Consider the following 23,342-nt stretch of genomic DNA (forward strand, 5'->3'; position numbering starts at 1 on the left):
TTTTCTTTGCCCTCTCATCACTGGGCATCACAGGGATTCCAGTTCACTGGTTTGAATCCTATCTCATTGGTAGGTCTTTCAGGGTGGCTTGGGGAGGGGAGGTATCCAAAGCACATCAGCTTGTCACTGGGGTTCCTCAGGGATCAGTTCTTGGACCCCTCCTCTTCTCCATATATACAACATCACTGGTTTCCATCATATGTGTCAGATGACACACAGCTCTATCTTTCATTTCAACCAGATGATCCACCGATAGCTGCACAGATCTCAGGCTGCCTGGCGGACATCTCGGCATGGATGAAAGAATATCACCTACAGCTCAACCTGGCAAAGACTGAGCTTCTTGTCTTCCCTGCCACTCCAACTCTACAGTATGATTTATCCATCCAGCTAGGCTCTTCTACAATTACCCCATCAACTTCGGTCAGAAATCTTGGTGTAACCTTTGATGACCAGCTGACCTACAAAGACCACATTGCAAAGACTGCTCGATCTTGCAGGTTTGCATTGCACATCATCAGAAAGATCAGGCCCTTTCTAACAGAGCATGCTGCACAACTTCTTGTCCAGGCCCTTGTAATTTCTAGGCTGGACTAATGCTATGCTCTTCTGACTGGACATCCATCAAGCACAATCAAACCTCTACAAATGATTCAGAATGCAGTGGCACGACTGGTCTTCAACAAGCCCAAAAGAGCCCATGTTACACCTCTCTTTATCTCCTTGCACTGGCTACTGGTTGCGGCTCGCATCAAGTTCAAGACATTGATGCTTGCATATAGAACAGCCTCAGGCTCAGCACCCACCTACTTCCACTCACTATTACGAATCTACATCCCATCCAGAAGTCTGAGATCCGCTAGTGAGCGACGCCTCGTGGTACCATCACAGAAAGGCTCAAAATCACTTTCCAGAACATTCTCATTTACCATTCCTGGCTGGTGGAATGATCTTCCCACCCCTATCCGGAATGCTGAATCCCTGACAATTTTCAAGCGACAGTTGAAAACTCATCTCTTTCAAAACTACTTGGCTTTAAAGTAAAAAAAAAAAGAAATCTTTCTCTTTATTTATTCCTCCTCTTTCTAGCTTGTACTTATTTGAACAATGTCTAAGACTTGGTATTACAAGCACTTCCTGTGTTTGTTTGCCTCTTTAAGAAGAATTGCTTTATGTATCCCCCAATTGTAAGTCGCTTTGGATAAAAGCGTCTGCAAAATGACTAAATGTAAATGTAAATATGCTTAACCACGCCCCTCCAACCCTTAGTTTGCTGCTAGTCAGGGAAGAGAGGAGGAGTGCAAAAATAAAACCCCGCCCTCTATTCAATAATAGAGACAAAAGCTGGTATATGACAAGGTGTACAGTAAACAAGCTAAAAAAACTTATAGAACTACGTTTTTATAAGCTGTGAAAATAATTTCACTTACCTGGCCTATCACTTGAAGCAAACATCCATCCCTTCTTAAAAGTCTGTGTTAAAAGAGAGCTGCCTGTTGTGCCAATTAATTAAGCCGACTGCTGTAGCCTATATCCAGCTTAGGTGTGTTCTCCTTTTTTTTAAATTTGTATATATACTGTTTGAATGACAGCTTGGTAAATCTTTTGGTGATGAAATATTCAATATCGCTACACTAAACGCTCGACGTAGTTCTGGGTTTTTAAGCTTGTTTACTGTACACCTTGTCACATAGCAGCTTTTAGGCATTGCTCTTTTTTCGTTATAAGTCAGAAATGTCAAGGAGGCAGCTTCCCACAATAGAAAGTCAATGGAGAGCGTTTGAGCAGTGTTGCCAAGTCTGAGGTTTTCCCGTGGAATTGGGCTACTTTAACACTGTTGCCGCGGGTTGAAGCGACCCCAATAACGTGATATTTAGCCCCTGGAATGCAAATTTTACTGTACCCTCCAGAATGTGATTTTTACCGCGGGACCCCCCTCGAAATGCAATTGGGCTAGTTTTGGGCTAGTTTCCAGCTTTCTCTGATGTCACGCTGATATATGGCAAAAATCTCTAGCGACAGCGAGTCGGCCATGCAGTCGAGCGCAGTTGCTATCCCCGAGCTGCGCTGACCAAAAGCATGATGGGAAACGACTCACTGACGACACAGCTGAATGCTGATTGGTTCAAACAACGGTGATGTTGCGTTCTCTTCTAAAAGGTTTTATTTATTTATTTATTTATTTATTTATTTTTAAATCTGATATCATGTGATTATGTGTTTAAATTATGCATGAATATTACCATTTTTGTGTGAATTTCTGTTTTTTCAGCTTCGTCATTACAATGAAATAAAGTGGGCAGCAGCTTCTGGTTCACGCGGAATTTAACCCTACAATAATGTAAATACAGTAATTCCTGTTGATCAGCGTGACAAAAATTACGCAATATCGATTTGATCTAGCTTTAACCAAGTAAAGCGTATATGTTTTCCAGCAGCAGTCGTTTCTTCGGTTATGACGACATACGATGAAGTAATGACGCCATCATTTTACGTCAGTCACGGACAGGACGCAGTTTCCGGTGCGCCATTTTAAGCAAGTTCCACTGGGAAGATGGCGGGTGAAACTGGTTGAGTTACTGCGGTTTACCAAATATGAGTTTTATGTCAATAAACGAAACACGTCGCTGCTGTTGATTGTGCAGAAAGCTCGGCGGTGTGTCGAAGTGCCGCGCGAGGAGGAGATGTCTGCCGAGGTCCTCAGGTGAGGAGTCCTGTTTTTTTCTTTGCCACTACTAACGGTCAAGCTGTGGAGTTTGTTAATATTTATCGACAATACATCTTTTAAATCTAGTCGCTGTTGGAATTAAATCCATGCTTAATCTTTCGTATCTAAAGTAATGTTAGGTTTTGCGTTTTGACTTTACAGTTTATTACTTTATCAGTAACGTCCCAGCTAAACAAAGACCCTGTGCTGAACTCATGAAAAGATTCATGAACACTGTTTGATTCATAATAAATATAAGACCCACATTCCTATCAGACTGAAGCCTCAGTGTGCGTCATTCTATAAGAGCCCTCTGTGCTTTTGTATGTAGTCTGGTTTTGTAGGTGTATAAAAGGCTTTTCAGTGTTTTTAATGCATCTTGAGGGATTACAGTAGGAGGCATTTGTCATGGAAATGAATTGTGTCTTGTTTTTGCAGACCTGGGCCGGTTGCCGGCGGAGGCAGTAAGCTGGGTGAGCTGATCGGGAAGCTCCATGAGTACTTGGCAGCAGCCACGGAAGACAGGACTGAACCTACTTTACCCGGACACTGGAATGGTGAGTACAGTATGGAAGAGAAATTAGTAGTTACAGTCACATCAGTAATGGAACCAAAAATAGGCTCATTAATGGAATGGTTCTAGTTTCATTTCTGTTATTTCTCATTTACAGGAACCACAGCCAAAGAATACTTGGAGCAGCAGGCTCACGCCCAGGTAGAGATTGTTTAGAGTGCAGCAGGGATGATGTCTTATGATATTTTTTGTAGTTCAACCCAGAAGTTAGCATCACCTGGTTCCTTTGATAAAAAGCCATTTTTTTTTCCACTGGGTTTTGATTAAAAACTGCATAAAAATAAGCTCTGTGACCAACAAAATCTTTCGCTCGTCAAGATAAACTTCACAAATTAACAACTTTTATCAAAATTGAAGCCGAAGCAAAAAAAAAAAAAAAAAAAAAAAATTAAATAGGCTATAAATGAATTACACCATGGTTGCATGACTTTAACGCAGGGTTCGTACAAGGTGCTTAAAGTGCTTGAAATACTTGAATTTTTGAAATTTAAGTCCTGGAAAACCCTTGAAAACAGCCATATTTATGAAAAGGTACTTGAAAAATACTTGAATGTTTAAAAGGCAGTATATATAACAGTGTTTCCCGCAGCCTTACAGTCTATTTGTGGCAGCACTCCCTCGCCCCCATATATACTTATATATGCAAATTCATTTTCTGCCAGCAGGAGTCGCTTTAAGAGCGGGAGAGATAGAGGTTTCTCCGATAACGGCTGTAAAGCAGCGCTGAGCTCACAAACGCTGCTTTATCAAGCATTACATGCAAATGAAATGTAAATGAAATCAAACATTTTCTAAATACAGTCGGTTTCCTTCTGAAATACAGTGATATAAAAACAAAACACACAAAAAAAAATTCACACACTGTATTTTGATTTTGAAATGTGCAGTACTCATGTTTATTCAATGACGTCAAAGCCTTTTGGTAAATGTATTTGTGGCGGTCAGTTTTGATATTGTGGTGGCCCGCCACAAATAAATCAATGTGTGGGAAACCCTGTATAAAATTAGTGTTAATTTTTGTTTTCGATAAAAACAGTCTTTTTTTCTCGCAACATGAACGATGCAGCGCTTTTTGCAGCACACGAGATCTCGCGATATTACTCCTGGAGGTGAAAAGGGGTCTCGCGATATCAGTAGAAAGTTGGTAGTGCTTGCATCATATTGTTCTCTCTTTTATTGCACGTGCTGTTTGTTTAGGTTTCATTTGGGATCGCAAATAAAGTCTGAGGTGCTTTGAGTTGCACTGTTATCATTTACAAGCTTGGAGCGCATCTCCATCTCAGCCGCTCGGGACACAAACTCTTCCTCTGTTTAACGTTCCTCTGGGAAAACAGTGTGTACTATCTCTCTAGATTTATATTGTAAATCATTTATAAAACTATGCAAACACAGGAGAATACATCAACATATTTCTATTAAGCCATATGTGATTTGTACATTGTGACTTCAAAATAAAAGTTTAAACCCTCGCTTTGAGTTTGAATGTGGGCAAATATTAAAATTACATGGATTTAATCGTTGCTAAATCACACTTTAAAGTGAAACATCGCCAGGCCGTTGGCGCCCTCTGCAGGTATTTGTTATAATACATAATGTACTAAAGTAGGTTGTTCATATTATTTATAGTCATATTACATATTTTAACAGTGATGTTCAATAAACCCATGTTATTATTTGGTCTAGACACTTTATTTGAGCCAACTATTATTGTCTCATCGTTAGTTTAATATATATAAATGTAGTCAATGTGGTGCATGTTTTCATATTGGTATATTTTTATTAATTATAAATATTGTTTTTCTCTTTTGTCTATTTTTATTAGTAGATAATTTGATTTATTAGGTATTGGTTAGTTACAGCTCTAGATTAGTTGAATGTTTCAAAATACAATTACATTGTTTTGAATTTTGTGATTAAAAGACAAATATTTTGTCATTGAAAATTTCTTAAAACAGTATTAGAATATTGTCTCATTCTAGTGAACTAAGTATCTGGATTTTGTTTCATCTTGTGAGCTAAGTGTATTGTCACACCCCTAGTGTCTGATTATATAGCTCATAATTTTCTAAGTGTATGATGAAGCTTTTACTCTTCAGGTCAATCATATATTCATAAAAAAAATCACTTTGAATAAGGAAAGCGATAACTTTGCCATAGTGTCTTTTCAAGTTGCCACAGACATTGCATGCTTTGCATGTGCTGCACTTTATTTGTACCATTTTGTTTTATTAGTTTATTTATTAGAATTTAAAAGATTATGACGATATTGTGATCTCTGATTTTTGTCCTTGAAAATGAAAAAATTGTGCTTGAAAAGTCCTTGAAAGTCCTGGAATTTCATTTTGCAGTTTCTGTACGAACCCTGTAAACGTTACCACTACTAAGCTTCTGACCACTCCTTTAGTATTTATTTAAAAATGTAAAAGTTGAAAAGTTTGGAAAGCTGATAATAGTTTGTAAGAACATGAGTATAAACCCATTAAGGCTGTAAAAGTGGGCTAGTGAGTAGATGGTGTTTCTGTTAGGCGTGATGCCGTTTAATGTACCTGACAACTTATGTAGTCCCATTTAGTGACTGCCTTTTTCAAGTTATGTAAAGTCTATAAAAATGGCAAGTGGCGAATTACTGATCTATTTTATGTTGTTGAATAGAACATGACAATATCTTGTGATATGCTTATGTTAACCACAAACATAATTTCAAGTGTTTAACCAAAAACCCCACTGAGTTCAAGACGATGGACCTGGAAGTTATACAATGGGTTGTAGGACTAATTCCTGTTGCACTCTGTTGCATAGATTAATAAGAACTTTAATTGTAATTATCATTTTATATGGCTGAAATTAATAAAAAAAAATTTTTTTGCTCTATTGATCAGATTTTGAGGGATTTGTTTGTTTAAAATGCTTTGTCTATTCATTTCAGTCCAGTGGCCTCTCAGAAGTGGGAATGTTGTCGTCATCTCGTTCGAGAAGGTTTGACTCAAATAATGATGAGATGGATCTGGAAACCCTTTGTGTGCTGACAGAATGAACTCATTTGTAAATTGTTACTTTTACAGGAAACCGGCTGTTGTCACCAAACACAGCGGGATGAACGAGTCCGACGCTTCGTCTGAGAGTGGAGCAGAAGATGGGATGTCTGTCCACTCCAGCGACCCAGACACCAACTTCCTACCCAAAGGTGCCACTACCATAATTTTATTAATTTGACTGATTCAGATGATCATGCCCATGTGATGAAGTTTTTATGCTATGTTTTCTGTTATCGAATACATTAAGGGATTACAAATTGTTTTTGAACTCCATTATTATCTGACATAGGAACTGTGTTTGTGCTGCCGGAGCCGGTCGGTAATGAAGCACGTGATGATTTCCGTGGTCCAGAATTCCGCAGCAGACGCATTTACAAGCAGCACAGGGACGGTGGCGACAGACGCAGAGGTAAAAGATGAGCATAAAGTTGAACTTTGATTAGAGCTGGTTGATATTATATATTGTGGTGATGATATAATGTGTATTGATTGTGATGCCAAAGCATGCACAGAAAAGCCCTCTCAGACAGCATGTGATCCTAAATTCAGTTCTCATTTGTGGCTTATTATTATGGTCAGATACACACAGAATAATGTCTAAATGCCTGTCTTGGCAAGAATTCACAGAAACAGTCTGTTGTGTCTTAGGCGAACATAAACAGTTGTAAAAGATTTTGTATGAGATCCATGCATTAAGTCTAATATACCTGCTGCTCTCTGTGTGTGTCAATCTAACAACAAAAGACAAAAAGACAATCACTCAGTGCTCTTGACTGAATAACTTTAGTGGCTTTCTTTGATAAGGATCGATGTGTATTTCAATCTTTATGAAATAAATCTGCTTGATTTTGGTCTAATTGGCCACCCCTATCTTTGATTAAAATGTCCCTTTATTAAATTCAAATTTCTAACTGATGATGATGCTTTTATTAATTCTAAAAAAAAAATTAATGGCCACCTCACATCCCGTCTGAGATGTTCCCCCAAGCACCCAATCGTAAAAGTTTGTATGAAGAATGAAACAAAGAATTCAGTATCCAGAAAGGGCTTATCAGCTAACCTTGAAATTTCGTCACCCAATCTTATACAGAATATTTTTTCTCACAATAGAGAATTCAGAAAGTCTGAGTATCTCCATTAACAGCAGTGTGTAACCTTTACGTTGCAGATGAAGTGTGTGTAATAACACTTTTAGCTGTGTGTGTCAAGGTATAGGGGTACTCATTTGTGTTTGTGTGTGTTAGGAGGATATGAGTTGGAGAGGGTAAACTGCACAGCGTGTGGTCAGCAGGTGAATCATTTCCAGCGTGACTCAGTCTACAGGCACCCTATGCTCAAAGTCCTCATCTGCAAGGTATGTATATGTTAGTCTGTGCATGAATGTGTGTTTGTGTATGTAAATGTAAAGTAGAAGAAACCAAAAAGGAGAGTTTTTCATGGCTGCTTGTTTTTTTTTGTTTTTTTTGCATGTTTGATTGACAAGTAGCTAATCCTTCTGCAGAGTTTTATATGGATCTGTTTGCTTTCTTGTAGAGTTGTTTTAAGTATTATATGAGTGATGACATCAGCAAAGATTCAGAGGGGATGGACGAGCAATGCAGGTAAATGGATTGGATGATATATATAAACAGAATTTCTCGAGCAATTTTTGAAGGGGACAAAAATAATACAGCCAAAATTGTAATTGTAAGGATAGATAAGTGTACATAGCATGAAGACCGTGTTTAAATATGAGTTAGGCTCATAGGTTCACCATGCGGTAATATTAAATTATTTTGCATCCTCCACATAGTATTTTAGGTTTCGTCTGGGATTGAGGATGTCTCTTATTTATATATTTAACCGCAGTAAGCCCACATATGCCACTTAACATCATATTGAGTAAAATCCAACACATCAGTAGATCTATAATATTAGCCTAATATCTAGGGATGTAATGATTCACTCAACTCACGATTCGATTCACGATTTTGATTTCACAATTCAAATTTCTCATGATTTGTTTTAACAAAATGGGATTTAAGACATTATACAGTAAATAAAAAGGTATCGTTTTATTAGGCTATTGCTGCACATTTCTTTGTGATACTGAACTATAATAAAACTAAATTGAAATTTTAAAACAAACCCCAAATCAAACAAGTAAGTTACACAAAAAAATAAATCTCTTAACATGTACAAACTGAGGCTTTGTCTGTGCTCTTTTTTTATTTAAAATGAGAGGCAACCACTGGATTTGTATCATGATCCAAACAAAGATGCAGCATACATGAAGTATGAGTAGTTTTTAATCGAAATTAGACTGTATAACTTTAAAATTTGAAGCAAAAACAGAATGGTCTGACTTGAGTTTTGTGAAACTATACTACCAAAAACATATCTGAACGAAACCGCAGACGAGCTGAATGAGACGCAGATTCACTTTCTGACAGCAGGTGGCACTTATGTTCATGGGTTATAGATGTTTTCATGGGTTAGCTGTTTAAACAAAGCAGAGCTGCTTATGAACACTAATATGCATTGTTCAGAGGCAAGATGAAAAGAAAATATCACTTAAACTCTTCTAAAAATAGTCAGTTCCCCTCAAAGATACATTCATGTAAACTCCTCCAATTGTATCGATTTGTTTGGCATCTCAGCCAATTTGAATAGTCACATATTTTAATCGATTTTCAACCGGCTCACGGTTAATTGTTAAATCCCCACTAATATGAGTTCACACACAGGCTTATCACCATGTTAGTTGTGGTGGGTGACTAACTACAAGCTATTTAACAAGCTACCAAGCAAGCTAGGTAACCTTATAATCACTCGTGGAAAAATACATCGGATATCATAATTTTTTTTTTCTTTTTTGTCATGACTAGTTTATTAATGATCCAGCATAATCTGTATTAAAGAGTAAGAATCACTTCGTCCGATTTTTAAAGTGAATAAAATAGCCTTGGCAGCCTACTTACACATAAATACTGAAGCACTTTGTTCTCTCTCTTCTCTGTGTCGGTGAGGTAAATGGGGAAAGCAGGCAGTGGACCAAACCACTGTGAGGCAAGGGAGGGGGACTCAAAACTTTATAAACATAAAATGCTTTTCTTTTTCTTTTTTTATACTACTTACAAAATTATTTTAAGTATATGTCATTATATTATTTACAATACACGGAGTGGTTTTTAATGATATTATATTTAGGGGATGGGACAACCCTCAGGTCCCTCCCACAATTTACACTCCTGTGTATGTATGTATAAATTTCAGTGTGGTTAATGTATAAATGGTGTCCATTACATACAAAGGATGTATTTGAAAGAGTGTTTTTTTTTTTTTTTTTAGGTTGAGCCACTTTTCTTACTTTTGTCTAGAGAGAATTTTGATTTTATTTTATAAAATAAAATAAAAATATAAAAAATATATTTTTTTTAGATTAGACTGTGCCGTGACCAAACTAGTGTGTGCAGGTGAATATCACAAAGAAATGTTTGATTTATAAAATTATGAATTTATATATTGCGCCTTAATTTTTTTCTTAGTCAACATTAACTAAATTCAATGTCATAAATGCCACCATGTATAGTTGGTTGATTCTTTTTTCTTTTTAAACGAATATGCTTTACAAATGAAATAAAAAATCGAATGTAATCATAATTAAAACGCCATGTTAAAAAAAATAGGATCTTAAAATAGGCATTGTTTTCTCTTTGCTAAATATTTTTTCGTTTTAATTTTTGGGAGAAATTAAATTTTTAAACAGTTTACAAGAGATTCACTGCTGAAAAAGTCTAAAAGTCACTGAGCAGATCATGGATACATATTGGTGGAATATTGTGTGGTGTCTTCTCACTGTCGATAGGGTCTACTTTGTATCCGCTTTTTTGGTGGTCTGTAAAGTGTGTGCTCTAATTCTCTGTTTATTCAGGTGGTGTGCAGAGGGAGGCAGTCTGATTGGCTGTGATTACTGCAGTAATGCTTTCTGTAAGAAGTGTGTTCTGCGTAACCTGGGGAGGAAGGAGCTGTCCACCATCCTGGAGGAGGAGAGGAAGTGGTACTGTTATGTGTGCAGTCCTGAGCCATTGGTGGAGCTGGTTTTGGCCTGTGATTCGGTTCTAGAGAGCTTAGAGCAGGCTCAGAAACGAGCCTCCCGTACTGAGCCAAACTCTGTCCGGGGGAGGGCTAATAAAGGTGGTCGTGGTGTGGCCTATATGATGGGGACAGGAGGTGGATCGGTGCCCTCTGCAGGCCTTTACCAGCGAATGCAGCGCTTTGTAGATGTTACCACATCTCTGAGCCATTCCTTCAAGGCAGTCGTTCAAAGTGAAAGAGAGGAACAAGGAACCCAAGAAGAGAGAATTGGGCAGCTAAGGATATTCCGCACTGTGCTGGATGATCTGCAAGCTGCCAACAGTGCATTACAGGTAATTTCAGTCTAAAACCACATTTCACCAGTTAAGCTTTAAGAATGATGAGTGGTTTAACTGTAAAATTAAAATTATGTCATTAATGACTCACCCTCATGTCGTTTCAAACCCGTAAGACCTCCGTTCATCTTCGGAACACAGTTTAAGATATTTTAGATTTAGTCCGAGAGCTTTCTGTCCCTCCATTAAAAAAATTATGTACGGTATAATGTCCATGTCCAGAAAGGTAATAAAAACATCATCAAAGTAGTCCATGTGACATCAGAGGGTCAGTTAGAATTTATTGAAGCATCGAAAATACATTTTGGTCCAAAAATAACAAAAATTACGACTTTATTCAGCATTGACTTCTCTTCCGGGTCTGTTGTAAGTGCGACTGCTGTGACAGTTTATGTACAATGCTGCTGAAGTGTTATCTTTGTTATTGGGTGCACCAGAAAACACGTCAGCAGCGTCATACGTCAGCAGCGTCGTGAACGCACTCACAACAAACCCGGAAGAGAAGACAATGCTGAATTAATCATTTTAAATGCTAGAAAAATTAATTTAGGCAGCTTAACATTACAATGTACATTATGATAAATAGTTATTCATTTTGAGATTTGGTAAAGATTGCATTTAAAAGTGTTATTAAATTATATATCATTTACTTCAACTGAATGTAGATAATAAAGTGTAAAAATAGGAAAATGAGCCTGCACAATGAAATATATAATATAATAAATAAAATAACTAATATAATTAATAAATATATGTATATGTAATATATATCTTTTTATATAATGATTATAATAATAATAATGTCTCTTAAGCTCACCAAGGCTGTATTTATTTGATTAAAAATATAGTGAAAGCAATATTGTAAAATATTAAAAAAAAATATTTTTAAATAACTGTGTAATTTAAATATAATTTATTCCTGTGTTGGCAAAGCTAAATTATCAGCACCCATTACTCCAGTCTTTAGTGTCGCATAATCCTTCAGAAATCATTTTAATATGCTCATATGGTACTCAGAAAACATTTCTTATCACAGTTGAAGACTGTTGTTGTTCTGTTAAATAGTGTTGTGGGGACTCGGATATGTTTTTTTTTATTTACAGTTTGTTCATATGAATGTATTACAGCAATGTCTAATTCATAATTGCAGGAATCCCTAGACCATGAGCTGACTGGGTCCAAACGTGCCTGTGGAGTTGAAAGGCATAAGCCAAAAGGGAAGGGCAGACAGAAAAAGGGAATGTCATCACAGAGCCCAGGACTCACTAAAAAGCTGGTGGTTAAACTCACTCCTGTACCGGTTAGTCCACAACCCATCAGCAGTACGTGTCTTTCCATTCATCCATCACCTGACAGACAAAAGATAAATAGTGGGGTGACAGATGGAGCACTCAAAGAAAGAGGGACAGTGGTGGAGATAGAAAAGGGGATGGAAATGGAGGGAATGGCTGAGAGAGGAGAAGATGTAGAGAATTATTGTGTTAATAATGACGAGGAGGAGGAGGAGGAAGATGATGATGAGGAGGAGGAAGAGGACCAGACTGACCAAAAAAGTTTGTCTTTATCAGAGGAGAATAAACGTTCTCCACGTGTGAAAACCACACCACGTCGGCGGCGGACGAACCCGAGCACCACAGCTGAGCATGCTGGTTTAGCTGAGGATGACTCTGATTCTGACGAGGTGCCTGAAGTGTTGCTCCAGACCGCTGCTGCCATGGCGAACAGCGAGGAAGAGGGTTTGGTAGGTAGCAGTTGGGACGGGGATGAGATAAACCAGCACGTCAGAAAGCAGTGTCTCTTTGGACTGGTAAAAACCACACCTCCAGACAGAGGCTCTCGTAAGCGGAATCTCAAAGAGAGATCTTCATCATCCTCATCATCCTCTTCTGCATCTTCAACGAGGGGCTCCCAGGACCAGGGGTCAACGGTCAGAATTACCAGGGGAAGAGCCCACAAAGTTGCCAGGATGTCTGGACAGAGTGGGAGTTCGTCAAGTGAGGTGGGAGGACAGGAACTGGAGAGTGGGCAGAGCAGTGACTCTGACGATCAGAGGATCAAACCGCTGACAGAGGGCGTCACATTGCTGGCCTCTGGAAATTTACAGCAGTCTTCTGGTGAGTTTGGTGCAATAAGCCAACACTCACCCTCATTCTCTTTAATCAGAAAGACCAGGAAAATGTTATTACAAAGTAAACATGTATAATGTATGTCCGATCAATTCCAAAAATAGGTGTGTTGTTTTTTATTTTGATCATTCATTCTCTCCGTCTGTCTCTAGGTGATGAGATGGACATCCAGCCAGGTCCGTCTTTGTCTGTGGAGGACGATGATGTAGAAAATAGGTACGATTCTGTCTACATCAGGGCCACACACACTTTCCCATCACAGGCCTTCTCCACCGGACTTCGGCTGTCCCATACGCACTACAGCGATGCAAACTTTGATCCAAACCTTGTTTAAAAGCATGCACGCATACCAAACATCCACATGCACCACTGCTAGACAGTGCTTTTGAACATGTGTCTCACTCAAACACACTTTTTTTGCTCGATCAACACTGTCCGATTTTTATTTCCCCACAGTTTCTTCCACACGCAGTAGAGAGAATCTGTAACCATAGGCACACATCGCCCATCAGTGGTGAAGCTCTGAGGCCTCACAGTCTAATGGAAGTCAGTGAATCAACTCTGGAGAGGCTCCTGTGTTTGAATTTTACTTCACTGACACAGACCATTGCATGTCTTTGGCAGTATTTCTGAAAGCCACACTCTGCTCTTTACTGTCTGTGCTGCTAATAAAGCTTTTAAGAGAGTAGAACGAGTCTAAACCTCTTTGCTCGGATCTGATGGATCCTGTGTTCAGTAAGACAGACAACTTCTTGTGTGTGTTTGTGTTTTAGGGCTCAGCTTCCGGGTTCTCATGCTGTAATGTTTTCGGTCAGTCAGAACAAAGGCTGTGTGGTTTGCTAACGGTAGGTGTTAAAGTAGTTTCACATAATATTTTTGTTATTGGCAGTAAAATGTCATTATTGGTGGAATTCGAGTGAACAAAAGTTTTTTAGGCAGATAGGGGTGCAGTTGTACAGTATTAGCGTTTGTGTTGAACGCAGTTGTGTTTGTTCTTTTTCAGAACATTAATTCTTCAATAGCCAAATCTTCTACATTTAAGGCACTTAAGATGAAGATGTTTTTGTCTATCTAAACTGCATTTTTTAAAGTTAGTTTTTGTGCTTAGAGTTGATTATGTATTTTTTTTATTGGTTTTATTAGTATTTCATTTTCAAATCATTTGCACGGTATATATGCCCGTGTGGATTGGCAAGAAGGTCAAAAGTTCATCCTGTTTTAGCAGAAGTTGATGGATGTCAGAGATTGGAAATGTGACGGAAAGGGAAACTTGACTCCATATAAAGTTTTTGAGTTGGTGGTTCAAAATGGTAGCTTAGATTGGAGCCATGGCCCAGCAGTTGGTGCATCCACTCTTGACACACTGAGTAATGGTGCATGTAAATTTAAGTCAGACTTCTGCCCCCCCCCCCCCCCCAACATGTAGTCTGTAAGCATTTGTGTAGTCAGTTGTTAAAAGCACTGTGTGTTTGAGGATAAAGAGTGTAGTTTTCACTCTCACTTGGGAGGTTTCTCTGTGTTATTTGCATGGTTCTTATGGAGAGGCAATAAACACTTATTTATTCATTGTCTTGTTGTCTTTTTTTTCCCCCCGTTTCGTCTCTTTTTCTGTAGCTTAACAGGGTTCCCACGCATCCTGGAAAACCTGGAAAACCTTGAATTTTGTAATGCGATTTTCCAGTAATGGATAAGTCATGAGAAATGTACTTAAATGTCCTGGAAAATGTTTACTGAAACCTTTTAATCAAAATTGTTCACCGTATTGTCAACTTTCTGTAAAATGAAGAAATCCTCGGACCGATCAGGATTTGGAAATGCGGTCAGTTTTCATATATCCTGTCATGAATGACGTTGCAGAATCATATCATTTTGTTTTATCATTTTTGTCTGCTTGTGTATTGTCATGAGCAAGTACACGTCATAGTCTGCACAATCACTGTCATTTCTTCAGATATCACTCACTGATATCAAGTGTTGATATCACACCCATTGCAAAACATTATTATTATTATTATTATTTTTATTTCCCAAAGGTTAGTTACCTTATTCAGCCTATTTGAGTGGGCAGTTTGAATCATCCGGAAGCTTCTCTGGTCAGACAAATGAAGAACTAGATTACGTTAACTGTGCATTTAGAACCATTCCAGTAACCACAATACCTCAATGGTATATCACCTGTAATTTCTTTTCATTTTTAATTAAAATATTATTCTCGGTTAAATACAGCAGAATCAGAATCTGTGGCCTGCAGTCCATTACCACAGAAAATGATTTGACCACAACACTCACACCAACAGATGGGTGCTATCGATTCATATCTTTTGTGTTTAGTGTGTATAAGCTCAGCCAATCACTGAACCTCAAACTTTACAATTCAAATGACAAACATTTTACTGGAGAATTCATGTAAAATCAACTTTGCATTTGTGTTTTTAATAGCTCATGCCTATTAGACTTCCATTGTAAGTGCTGTGCTTTATTTTTTCCTTTCTAAAAACCAAAGGATGAGTCAACTTCATTTTCTGTGGCAAACAACAGCAAGCCACAGATGTATTTCTTAAATATTAGAGATTTTGGTCACACAAAATCCCTTGAAGAAATGGAAAATAATGTCTTGGACAGAGTGGGAACCCTGTCTAACCTTAATTAACATGCTTCCAATAATAGATTGACCCCTGCCATTTTTCACCCATCTTTAAAAGTGTCCTTTTCTGTTTGTTGTCCGTTTCTTTACTTTCTTGTGGAATCCTCTCACGCTCATTGGATTTCAAACCCTAAAGCTTAAGTATTTATTGCATGCTAATGTTCTTTGTTTGGAAGTATTTATTTTTAATGTTTTATTGAAATGTTTTACACAGACACATTTTCATCACAAAGAAGCATGTATGTCTTTGCATCTCAGCAAAGGTAATGTAAATAACTGTGTAAGAACTGTAAAAGAATTGTAGTTGTAATAAAAGTTTATACCCCAGTCACAACAGCCTCTGTGTATATATTTTTTTATATTGTATTTATTTTTGGGTGGTGCGTTTATATTTTCATATTCAAGGGTGTTAAGTTAATGTCTGCCTCTTTGTAAAAAGCTCTCATCTACATTTTATTGTCTACCTTTTTACATTTCAATTAGTAATACGAGTGTTTTTTTTTTTATTAATTTACAAAATTAACACACCACTAAACAGTCCATTGGATCTTCACTGTCCAATAACCTGTTATTTTAATTGATGTTTTATGTTAATTATATATTTTTCTTTTATATATATGTTATTATATTTACATTAATGGTTTATATGGGAATTAGAGTTTAAATTACCTCTGTTCTTCCTGAATTGTTTCACTATAACAAAATGAATAATTTTGCTACTATTTGAGTTCCATTTTAAGAAATTATATTGAAAGTGGTGGGAGAAAGATGAGTTGTTTAATGAATCTGAATCCATCTGTCATCCAACTCACATTTTGTCCTTCTCTCTTTTCTCTTCATCCCCTTTCTCTCTGTTCTCTCATTACTGCCTCATCCCATCACTTATTCTATAAAGAGAGCATGAGAGAAGAGCAAGACCAGAACATCAGAGACAACAGAAGAGGAAGGTGAGCGATGGATTATTACTTGTACCATGGGGAAACGACCTTGTAAATCCTGTAATTCAATATATATGCCTTTTCTAATGAATAACAGCATACCCAGCCTCTGAAACTGATACAAGTGCACAATGTTTTTGTAGTTTTAAGTTAATTTGTGTTGTAACACTTAATAAATTTTATTAATGACAATCTGCAGCAGATTAGTCAAATAGGTGAAAATATTTTTAGGCAGTGTAGTATTCATGTAGTTTTATTGTAACATGAGAACAGTTTCTCTGCAGATAACGATGGCTCAGATTGTAGTGGGTCACAGTCAGGGTCACGGCACCAGCCAAAGGCTCTTGGTTCTTGACAAGCAAAAAGTCAAAAGCAAGAGGTGAAGAAAAAGAAGAGAGAGAGAAGTCCAAGAATCAGAATGTGTTATTGGGGAGTCAAAAGTGCATATCGAGAGGCATGTATGATGAAAGTGTGAGGAAATGGGGTAAAGCTCATTTCATCACAGTTTATTCATCAATTGCAATCTGCCCTGGACATTAAATACTCACAAAAGAACTAATTTTCAATTACTACCTACTGATAAGCCTAAATATGTGAAGATTAATTTTTTACGAATGTATTTATTTTGTAGGTCCCATTCGCCAACTCATAATAAGGAGTTTCAGAGTCCATCGTGCACACCTGACAAGAGCACCACTGCTAATGTGTGTGTTTGTACATCCTTTTACACCATAGATGCTGTAAATGTGGATTTAAGCTTTTTTTTTTATTTTGAGGGGTATAATGTGCAGAATGATGTCTCTCTGACCAATGAGGAGCATGTGGGGGGCACCCCTCGAGGGCGGAGGCAGATCAGACGGCTTCTGGAGGTGGATCAGCTGGCCCAGGAGACACGGAGGAGATTAGCAGAGAGAGAAAAACAGAGATTGGAAATTGAGGACATTTTTTTTTTGTCAATAGAGTGAAAAGCTGTGGTCACCAAAATGTTTACCTGCATTTTTCAAAAATATAATTTTTTGTGTTCTGCAGAAGGAAGGTTTTTAAAGTGTTTGTAAATAATGGCACAATTTTCCTTTTTGGGTGATCTATCCCATTCTTTTTATTTTTTAATGTTCATTAATAATGACATGTTTTTCATCTAAATGAAAGATGAGTGTTTTGTCTGTCTGTTGTAATTTTTTTTCCTCTCACCTGCTTTAGGTCATCTTAGTGTCTGAGAAACTGGCCCATAGCTTCACACCATTGGTTCTTGAGCAAGATGATGTAACATAAGCCTGTGCTGCAAGTGCACATGCACTTTCTGAGCAAACTCAAACCACACCAGCAAGAGGGTGAGAGAAAATTTGGACAAAATGTGTAATTATGCACCAAGATCTAATATCACTATCATCAAGTCAGTATAGGATTACGTAAAGAGACAGAAGCATTTGGGACAGCTTAAGTCAGAGTCCTGCACATTGGGTGAAATGCTTATATTTTTAATGAAGAAAAGAAAACAAGCAGTTAGTAAATATATAGAGTGCAAGTCTATAAGGGGCAAGGTTTTTTTTTTTCATCTTTTTTAAAGAATAGAATTAGAATAGAGATTGCTAGGGTTAGAGGGTCTAATAAAGATGGAAGAAATGTGTTTTTAGCTGATTCTTGAAGATGGCTAAGGACTCAGCTGCTCTGATTGAATTGGGCAGGTCATTTCACCAGGAGGGAACATTTAATTTAAAAGTCTGTGAAAGTGATTTTGTGTCTCTTTGGGATGGCACAATAAAGTGACGTTCACTTGCAGAAAGCAAGCTTCTAGAGAGCACATAAGTCTGAAGTACTGAATTTAGGTAAAGGTGTAGTCTTGTAGGCAAACATTAATGCCTTGAATTTTATGCGAGCAGCTATCTGTTGCCGGTGTAAATTGATAAACAGAGTTGTTTATCAATATTTGATGAAGTTGTTTTAAAAATTATTTAACATTTGCGGTGCCGATGCGGGTCAGGAATCAATAGGCATGTGTGGACTTGGGTCAAATTGCAAAGGCTGTTTTTAAATGTCAGATAATGTTCATTGTTTTTTATGTATACCTTTTATACTTTTCAAATGTATTAAGTCACCTCTGGCTGACAATATGGCACTGTGCAGGAGCTCTTCAAAACTCCTCTCTAATGACAATTTTTATCTCCCTGATGTAGTAGATTTATTTTAAGGTATTCGGTTCAGATTATGGTCCTAAATGGGTCAAGTCGGGTAAGGAATTGTATTTGTGCATTTACTGGATAATAGGTTGGGTGTTTTGTTGATTACTGTGGGTGCACTGCTGGTGCGGGTTTACTGAAAAGGACCCATGCAGGTTTCTGGTTTAAAGCCCCGATATACTTCAAACTAAGTTTGTTTTCGTTTTCCTTTTGGGGGCAAAAAGAAGTTTGAAAAGGCTGAGCGATGGTATACTATTTCCGAACTTTCCAAAACCCCCGCAGTGCTGGAGGCGGGGTGTAGATTAATGTAAACATGTCGCGACGCTCGCGCATATCCCCTAAACAAAACAACGATGAAATGAAGTGTAGGCAATCTAGGTGTGAGACGGGCCCCAATGGTCAGAATATTATAGACAAAAGAATAACGATTAGCAGCAGTTCAGAGTCAAGTATCATGTTTGCAATACAAAAGAACCATTTTATTTCCATAATCAGTCCTTTATTGGCAAATGTGAATGTCTCATAGTCTGAAAACATTAGCATTATGTGGAAAAAAATATTGGAGTCAGTTTGTTACTTTATTTTATTAGTGTTCATTTATTTTATTAAACTGGATAAACTATTACACCTTTTGATATTTTATGCGGTGTCATGATTTACTTTTGATAAAAACAATGGTTTATTGTATTTTTGTTTGACATTTCATTTATTGTATAACCATTAAATTAATTTATTTAAAGAACAACAACAGCAGCAGCAGTATGGTGTAACATTTATTTGAAACATGTATTTGGTACTTGCTACCTTATATCTTTACTCTTTCCTTTCATTGCTTTGGAAAACTTGTCTCGGATGTTTCTCTGCGTCACTTTTTGCATAACTCCAGGTCCTCGACACCAAGCTTTGTTGAAATTTCTTTCTAGGAATTAAATGAAAGTGAAAGTCGTGACATTTGCCAAGTATGGTAACCCATACTCGGAATTGGTGCTCTGCATTTAACCCATCCAAGTGCACACACACAGCAGTGAGAAGTGAACACACACCCGGAGCAGTGGGCAGCTATATATTCAGTGCCTTGCTCAAGGGCACTTCAGCCATGGGTATTGAGGGTGGAAGAGAGTGCTGTTCATTCACTCCCTCCCACTCCTGCCAGCACCGAGACTTGAACCTACGACCTTCTGGTTACAAGTCCAATTCTCTAACCATTAGGCCACAGCTGCACAAATGCTTTCTCTGAATCTTTAAAGTCTCTCCGCGAGCGATCGTACAGGTGCACAGATATATCTGTGGCAGCTCATCTATTCGACACTCCAGTGTATTCATGTTGCTAGTGATAGGAGATGTTGTTCTCCTGTCGGACCGCCATGGAATGAGAATCGAAATGGGGAAAAAAAAAATTGCACGTCAAAGAAGGTGGCATTTCAGAACACACCCAGCGAATGCATAATAGCAACGGACCAGTGGAACCTCAAAGGTGTTTAGGAGCCAAAACAAACTCCCCCAGAGAGTTTGCTTTGGTCAGCTGTTTCGAACTGCTGAAACAAACTCAAAACGAACTTCGTTTCGGCCTGATTTTGTTCGAAATGACGTCATATAATTTAAAGTATCAAGTATATCGGGGCCTTTATAGTTCATAGAAGACCTGTGGCAAACTCTCTAAGAAGCTGGATTTAGGCTGAATTTATTTGAAAAAAAAAAGTAATATTGTATAATATTCTTAGAATTTAAATAAATGTTTTCTATCTGAATATATTTTAAAGTATAATTTATTCCTTTAATGGCAAATCGTAATTTTCAGCAGCCATTACTCCAGTCTTCAGTGTTGCATGAACCTTCAGAAATCATTCTAATATGCTAATTTTGTGTTCAAGAAACATTTTTATTATCACCGATGTTGAAAACAGTAGAGCTGCTTAATATTTTTGTGGAAACAATAATATTTTTTTCAGGATTTTTGGTTTGATTAAGTTTACTTATTAGAAACAGAAAACCTTAGTAACATTATAAATGTCTGTACTGTCACTTTTTTAGGTAATTTGATGCATTCTTGCAGGGTAAAGGTACTGACTTTTGAATGGTATTGTATTGTTCAAGGCTTGTCAAATGGTATGCTTTATAATATTTCCCTAATGAATTAATCATGACATGAGAAATTAAGCCAGTATATATTCAGTATTGAAAGATTATTGGTTTTTAATCAACTTTAGTCAAATGTATTTGCAATCAACTGTAGCCAGCTGTCTTTGTTTACAAAAGTGGGAACCAAATGGCCCATATAATTAGCCTCTTAGGTCAACATCAGATCAATGAATGGGCTCTCCATGGGAGAGATCCTATCAAGTCATCATAAATTTACACTAATATTGGCTCTCCATGGGGTGTTATTGTATTGTTTGTAGCACATTTGTTACCAGGTATAAAGGTCTGGTCTCACAGAGAGTACCTTGGGTTAAGATTGTTTGAAGGATGACATGCTAACATCACTGTTGAAGAACTGCTACACTGCTACCTTCAATAAATTCTTCTCCCCACAAGAACTTTGGTCAAGCTTACTTATTTTATGTATTAGAGAAATCTAGTACATTGGCGAGCCACCCAAACTACTGCTTAACCAAATACAGCAAAATCTAACAAGTCTAATAGAAGAGCTCAATCAGTGCATGGGTGATTGCTCGTTTCTCATAGTTACATTCACATACATTTATGAAGCAGCATTGTGAAATGCAAGTTAGTGATGTGACCCAGTGCCAGTGTGTGAAGATGGTTTGTGTATGTAAGTGTATGTGTTAATTTGTTGCTAGGTGTGCGGTTCATGTGGGACTGCTGTTGTGAATCCATACAGAGTGTGAAGACGACTCCAGGTTCTGGCTGTATTCTCGCCCACTGCACGAGCCTGGGAAAGACCTTTCAGGTATGGGGAACATGACTATTTTCATTTTCTTTGTAAAAGCAGAAAGTGTGAGTTTCACAGAAAGAGTAACTGTGTATGTGTTTGTTTCAGGTCATTGTGTTGCTTCACTCAGTGCTGCTATTTAAAGAGCTGCCACTGAACAGAGCTCTGGTGGTTTGTCCTCTCAACAGAGTTCTGAACTGAAACAGCGAGTTTGACCAGTGGCAGAGGGGCTTAAGGCCCGATATACTTCAAACAAAATCGAAGAACGAACTATGATGTCATTTCGAACAAAATCAGGCCGAAACAAAGCTCGTTTTGAGTTTGTTTCGGCAGTTTGAAACCGCTGACCAAAGCAAACTTTCTGGGGGAGTTCGTTTTGGCTTCTAAACACCTTTGAGCTTCCATTGGTCCGTGGCGATTACGCAATCGGTGGGTGTGTTCTGAAACTCCACCTTCTTTGACGTGCGTTTTTTTTCCCCGGTTCGTATCTCATTCAGCAGAGGTCAGGCAAGAGAACAGCATCTCCTGTCACTAGCAATGTAAATGGGCAAAGACCAGTGGACTTCTATGGAGCTTTTTTGGACAGTTAAGATCACTGACCACTTTTCGTCTAAACATTCTGCTAAGCATCATCTTTTTCTGTTGTACAGAGGAAAATTCATACAGCATGAGAATATCATCAGTTAACATTTTTGGGTGAATTACCTATATAATTTAAAATTTTTGCATCACTGGTTAATTTTTCTGATTATCTCTGCCTTCTCTCTTTGGTCTTTCACACACAGATGGCAGAGCTGGCCACGGTGAAGTCTGTGCCTGTTCGTGTTGAGCTGTTGAATGACTGGTTTACGAATGGTGGCGTAATGATCATGGGTTATGAGGTTTTTCGTACACTGACACACACAGATGTTCAGAAATACAGTGACCACAAAGAAGCCCTCCGCTCAATGCTCCTGGATCCAGGTAAATTTATCTGAATAATCCATCATCAAATACGGAAAACTGTTATATTTCATTTTGAATATTATTTTAAAACCATTGATTGGTGTGTTTGTATATTAGGCCCTGATATGGTGGTATGTGATGAGGGTCATGTCCTTAGGAATGCAGACTCCAGCAACTCAAAAGCCATGTGAGCTCTTCAGACATGTAGGAGAATCATACTGACGGGAACACCGCTTCAAAACAACCTTACTGAGTGTAATCACCTTTCATCTCCATATATATAATAAGGTGCTAGTGAAAAGTGACTTCCTTATTAATTTTTTTTTACCTTAAAGATGAAATGTGTATTTTTTATTTATTTTTTTGTTTATTGTTGTAGATCACTGCATGGTGAACTTCATTAAGGAGAACCTGCTGGGCTCTCTAAAGGAGTTCCGGAACCGTTTTATTAATCCAATTCAGAATGGTCAGTGCGCAGACTCCACACCTGCTGATGTCAGACTCATGAAGAATAGATTGCATGCCCTTCATCAATTGATGTCAGGATTCATTCTGGTGATGAAGAGAGAAAAAGAAATAGATTAGAGCTAAAAGTCGTAAAAAAAAGTCTAAATGTTTTGTGTTTGTGTTGCAGAGGCTGGACTACTCAGTCTTGATGGCCTGTTTGAATTCGTGCTCTGCATTTAACCCATCCAAAGTGCACACACACAGCAGTGAACACACACACCATGAACACACACCCGGAGCAGTGGGCAGCCATTTATGCTGCGGCGCCCGAGGAGCAGTTGGGGGTACGGTGCCTTGCTCAAGGGCACCTCAGTCGTGGTATTGCCGGCGCGAGACTCGAACCCACAACCTTAGGGTTAGGAGTGAAACTCTCTAACCATTAGG

At 37.9% G+C, this 23,342-nt stretch overlaps 1 protein-coding gene across 1 annotated transcript; it reads left to right on the forward strand.

Moving 5' to 3' along the window:
* Nucleotides 1-2,476: 2,476 nt before the first annotated feature.
* Nucleotides 2,477-23,238, forward strand: LOC109061888 (transcriptional regulator ATRX-like; the record flags this gene model as incomplete). The annotated part of the gene is given in 20 exon segments (XM_042757381.1): nucleotides 2,477-2,704; nucleotides 3,146-3,264; nucleotides 3,379-3,422; nucleotides 6,208-6,257; nucleotides 6,344-6,465; nucleotides 6,606-6,725; nucleotides 7,561-7,670; nucleotides 7,850-7,917; nucleotides 10,230-10,725; nucleotides 11,879-12,842; nucleotides 13,007-13,070; nucleotides 16,394-16,445; nucleotides 17,213-17,388; nucleotides 18,611-18,665; nucleotides 21,456-21,524; nucleotides 21,615-21,677; nucleotides 22,292-22,469; nucleotides 22,569-22,706; nucleotides 22,831-23,006; nucleotides 23,086-23,238. Coding segments are annotated over 20 exon segments (3,237 nt in total), but the record flags the coding sequence as incomplete, so codon positions are not given.
* Nucleotides 23,239-23,342: the final 104 nt, after the last annotated feature.

Source organism: Cyprinus carpio, chromosome A5 (genome assembly GCF_018340385.1).
Source record: "Cyprinus carpio isolate SPL01 chromosome A5, ASM1834038v1, whole genome shotgun sequence".
In the NCBI taxonomy this organism is placed as follows: Eukaryota; Metazoa; Chordata; class Actinopteri; order Cypriniformes; family Cyprinidae; genus Cyprinus; species Cyprinus carpio.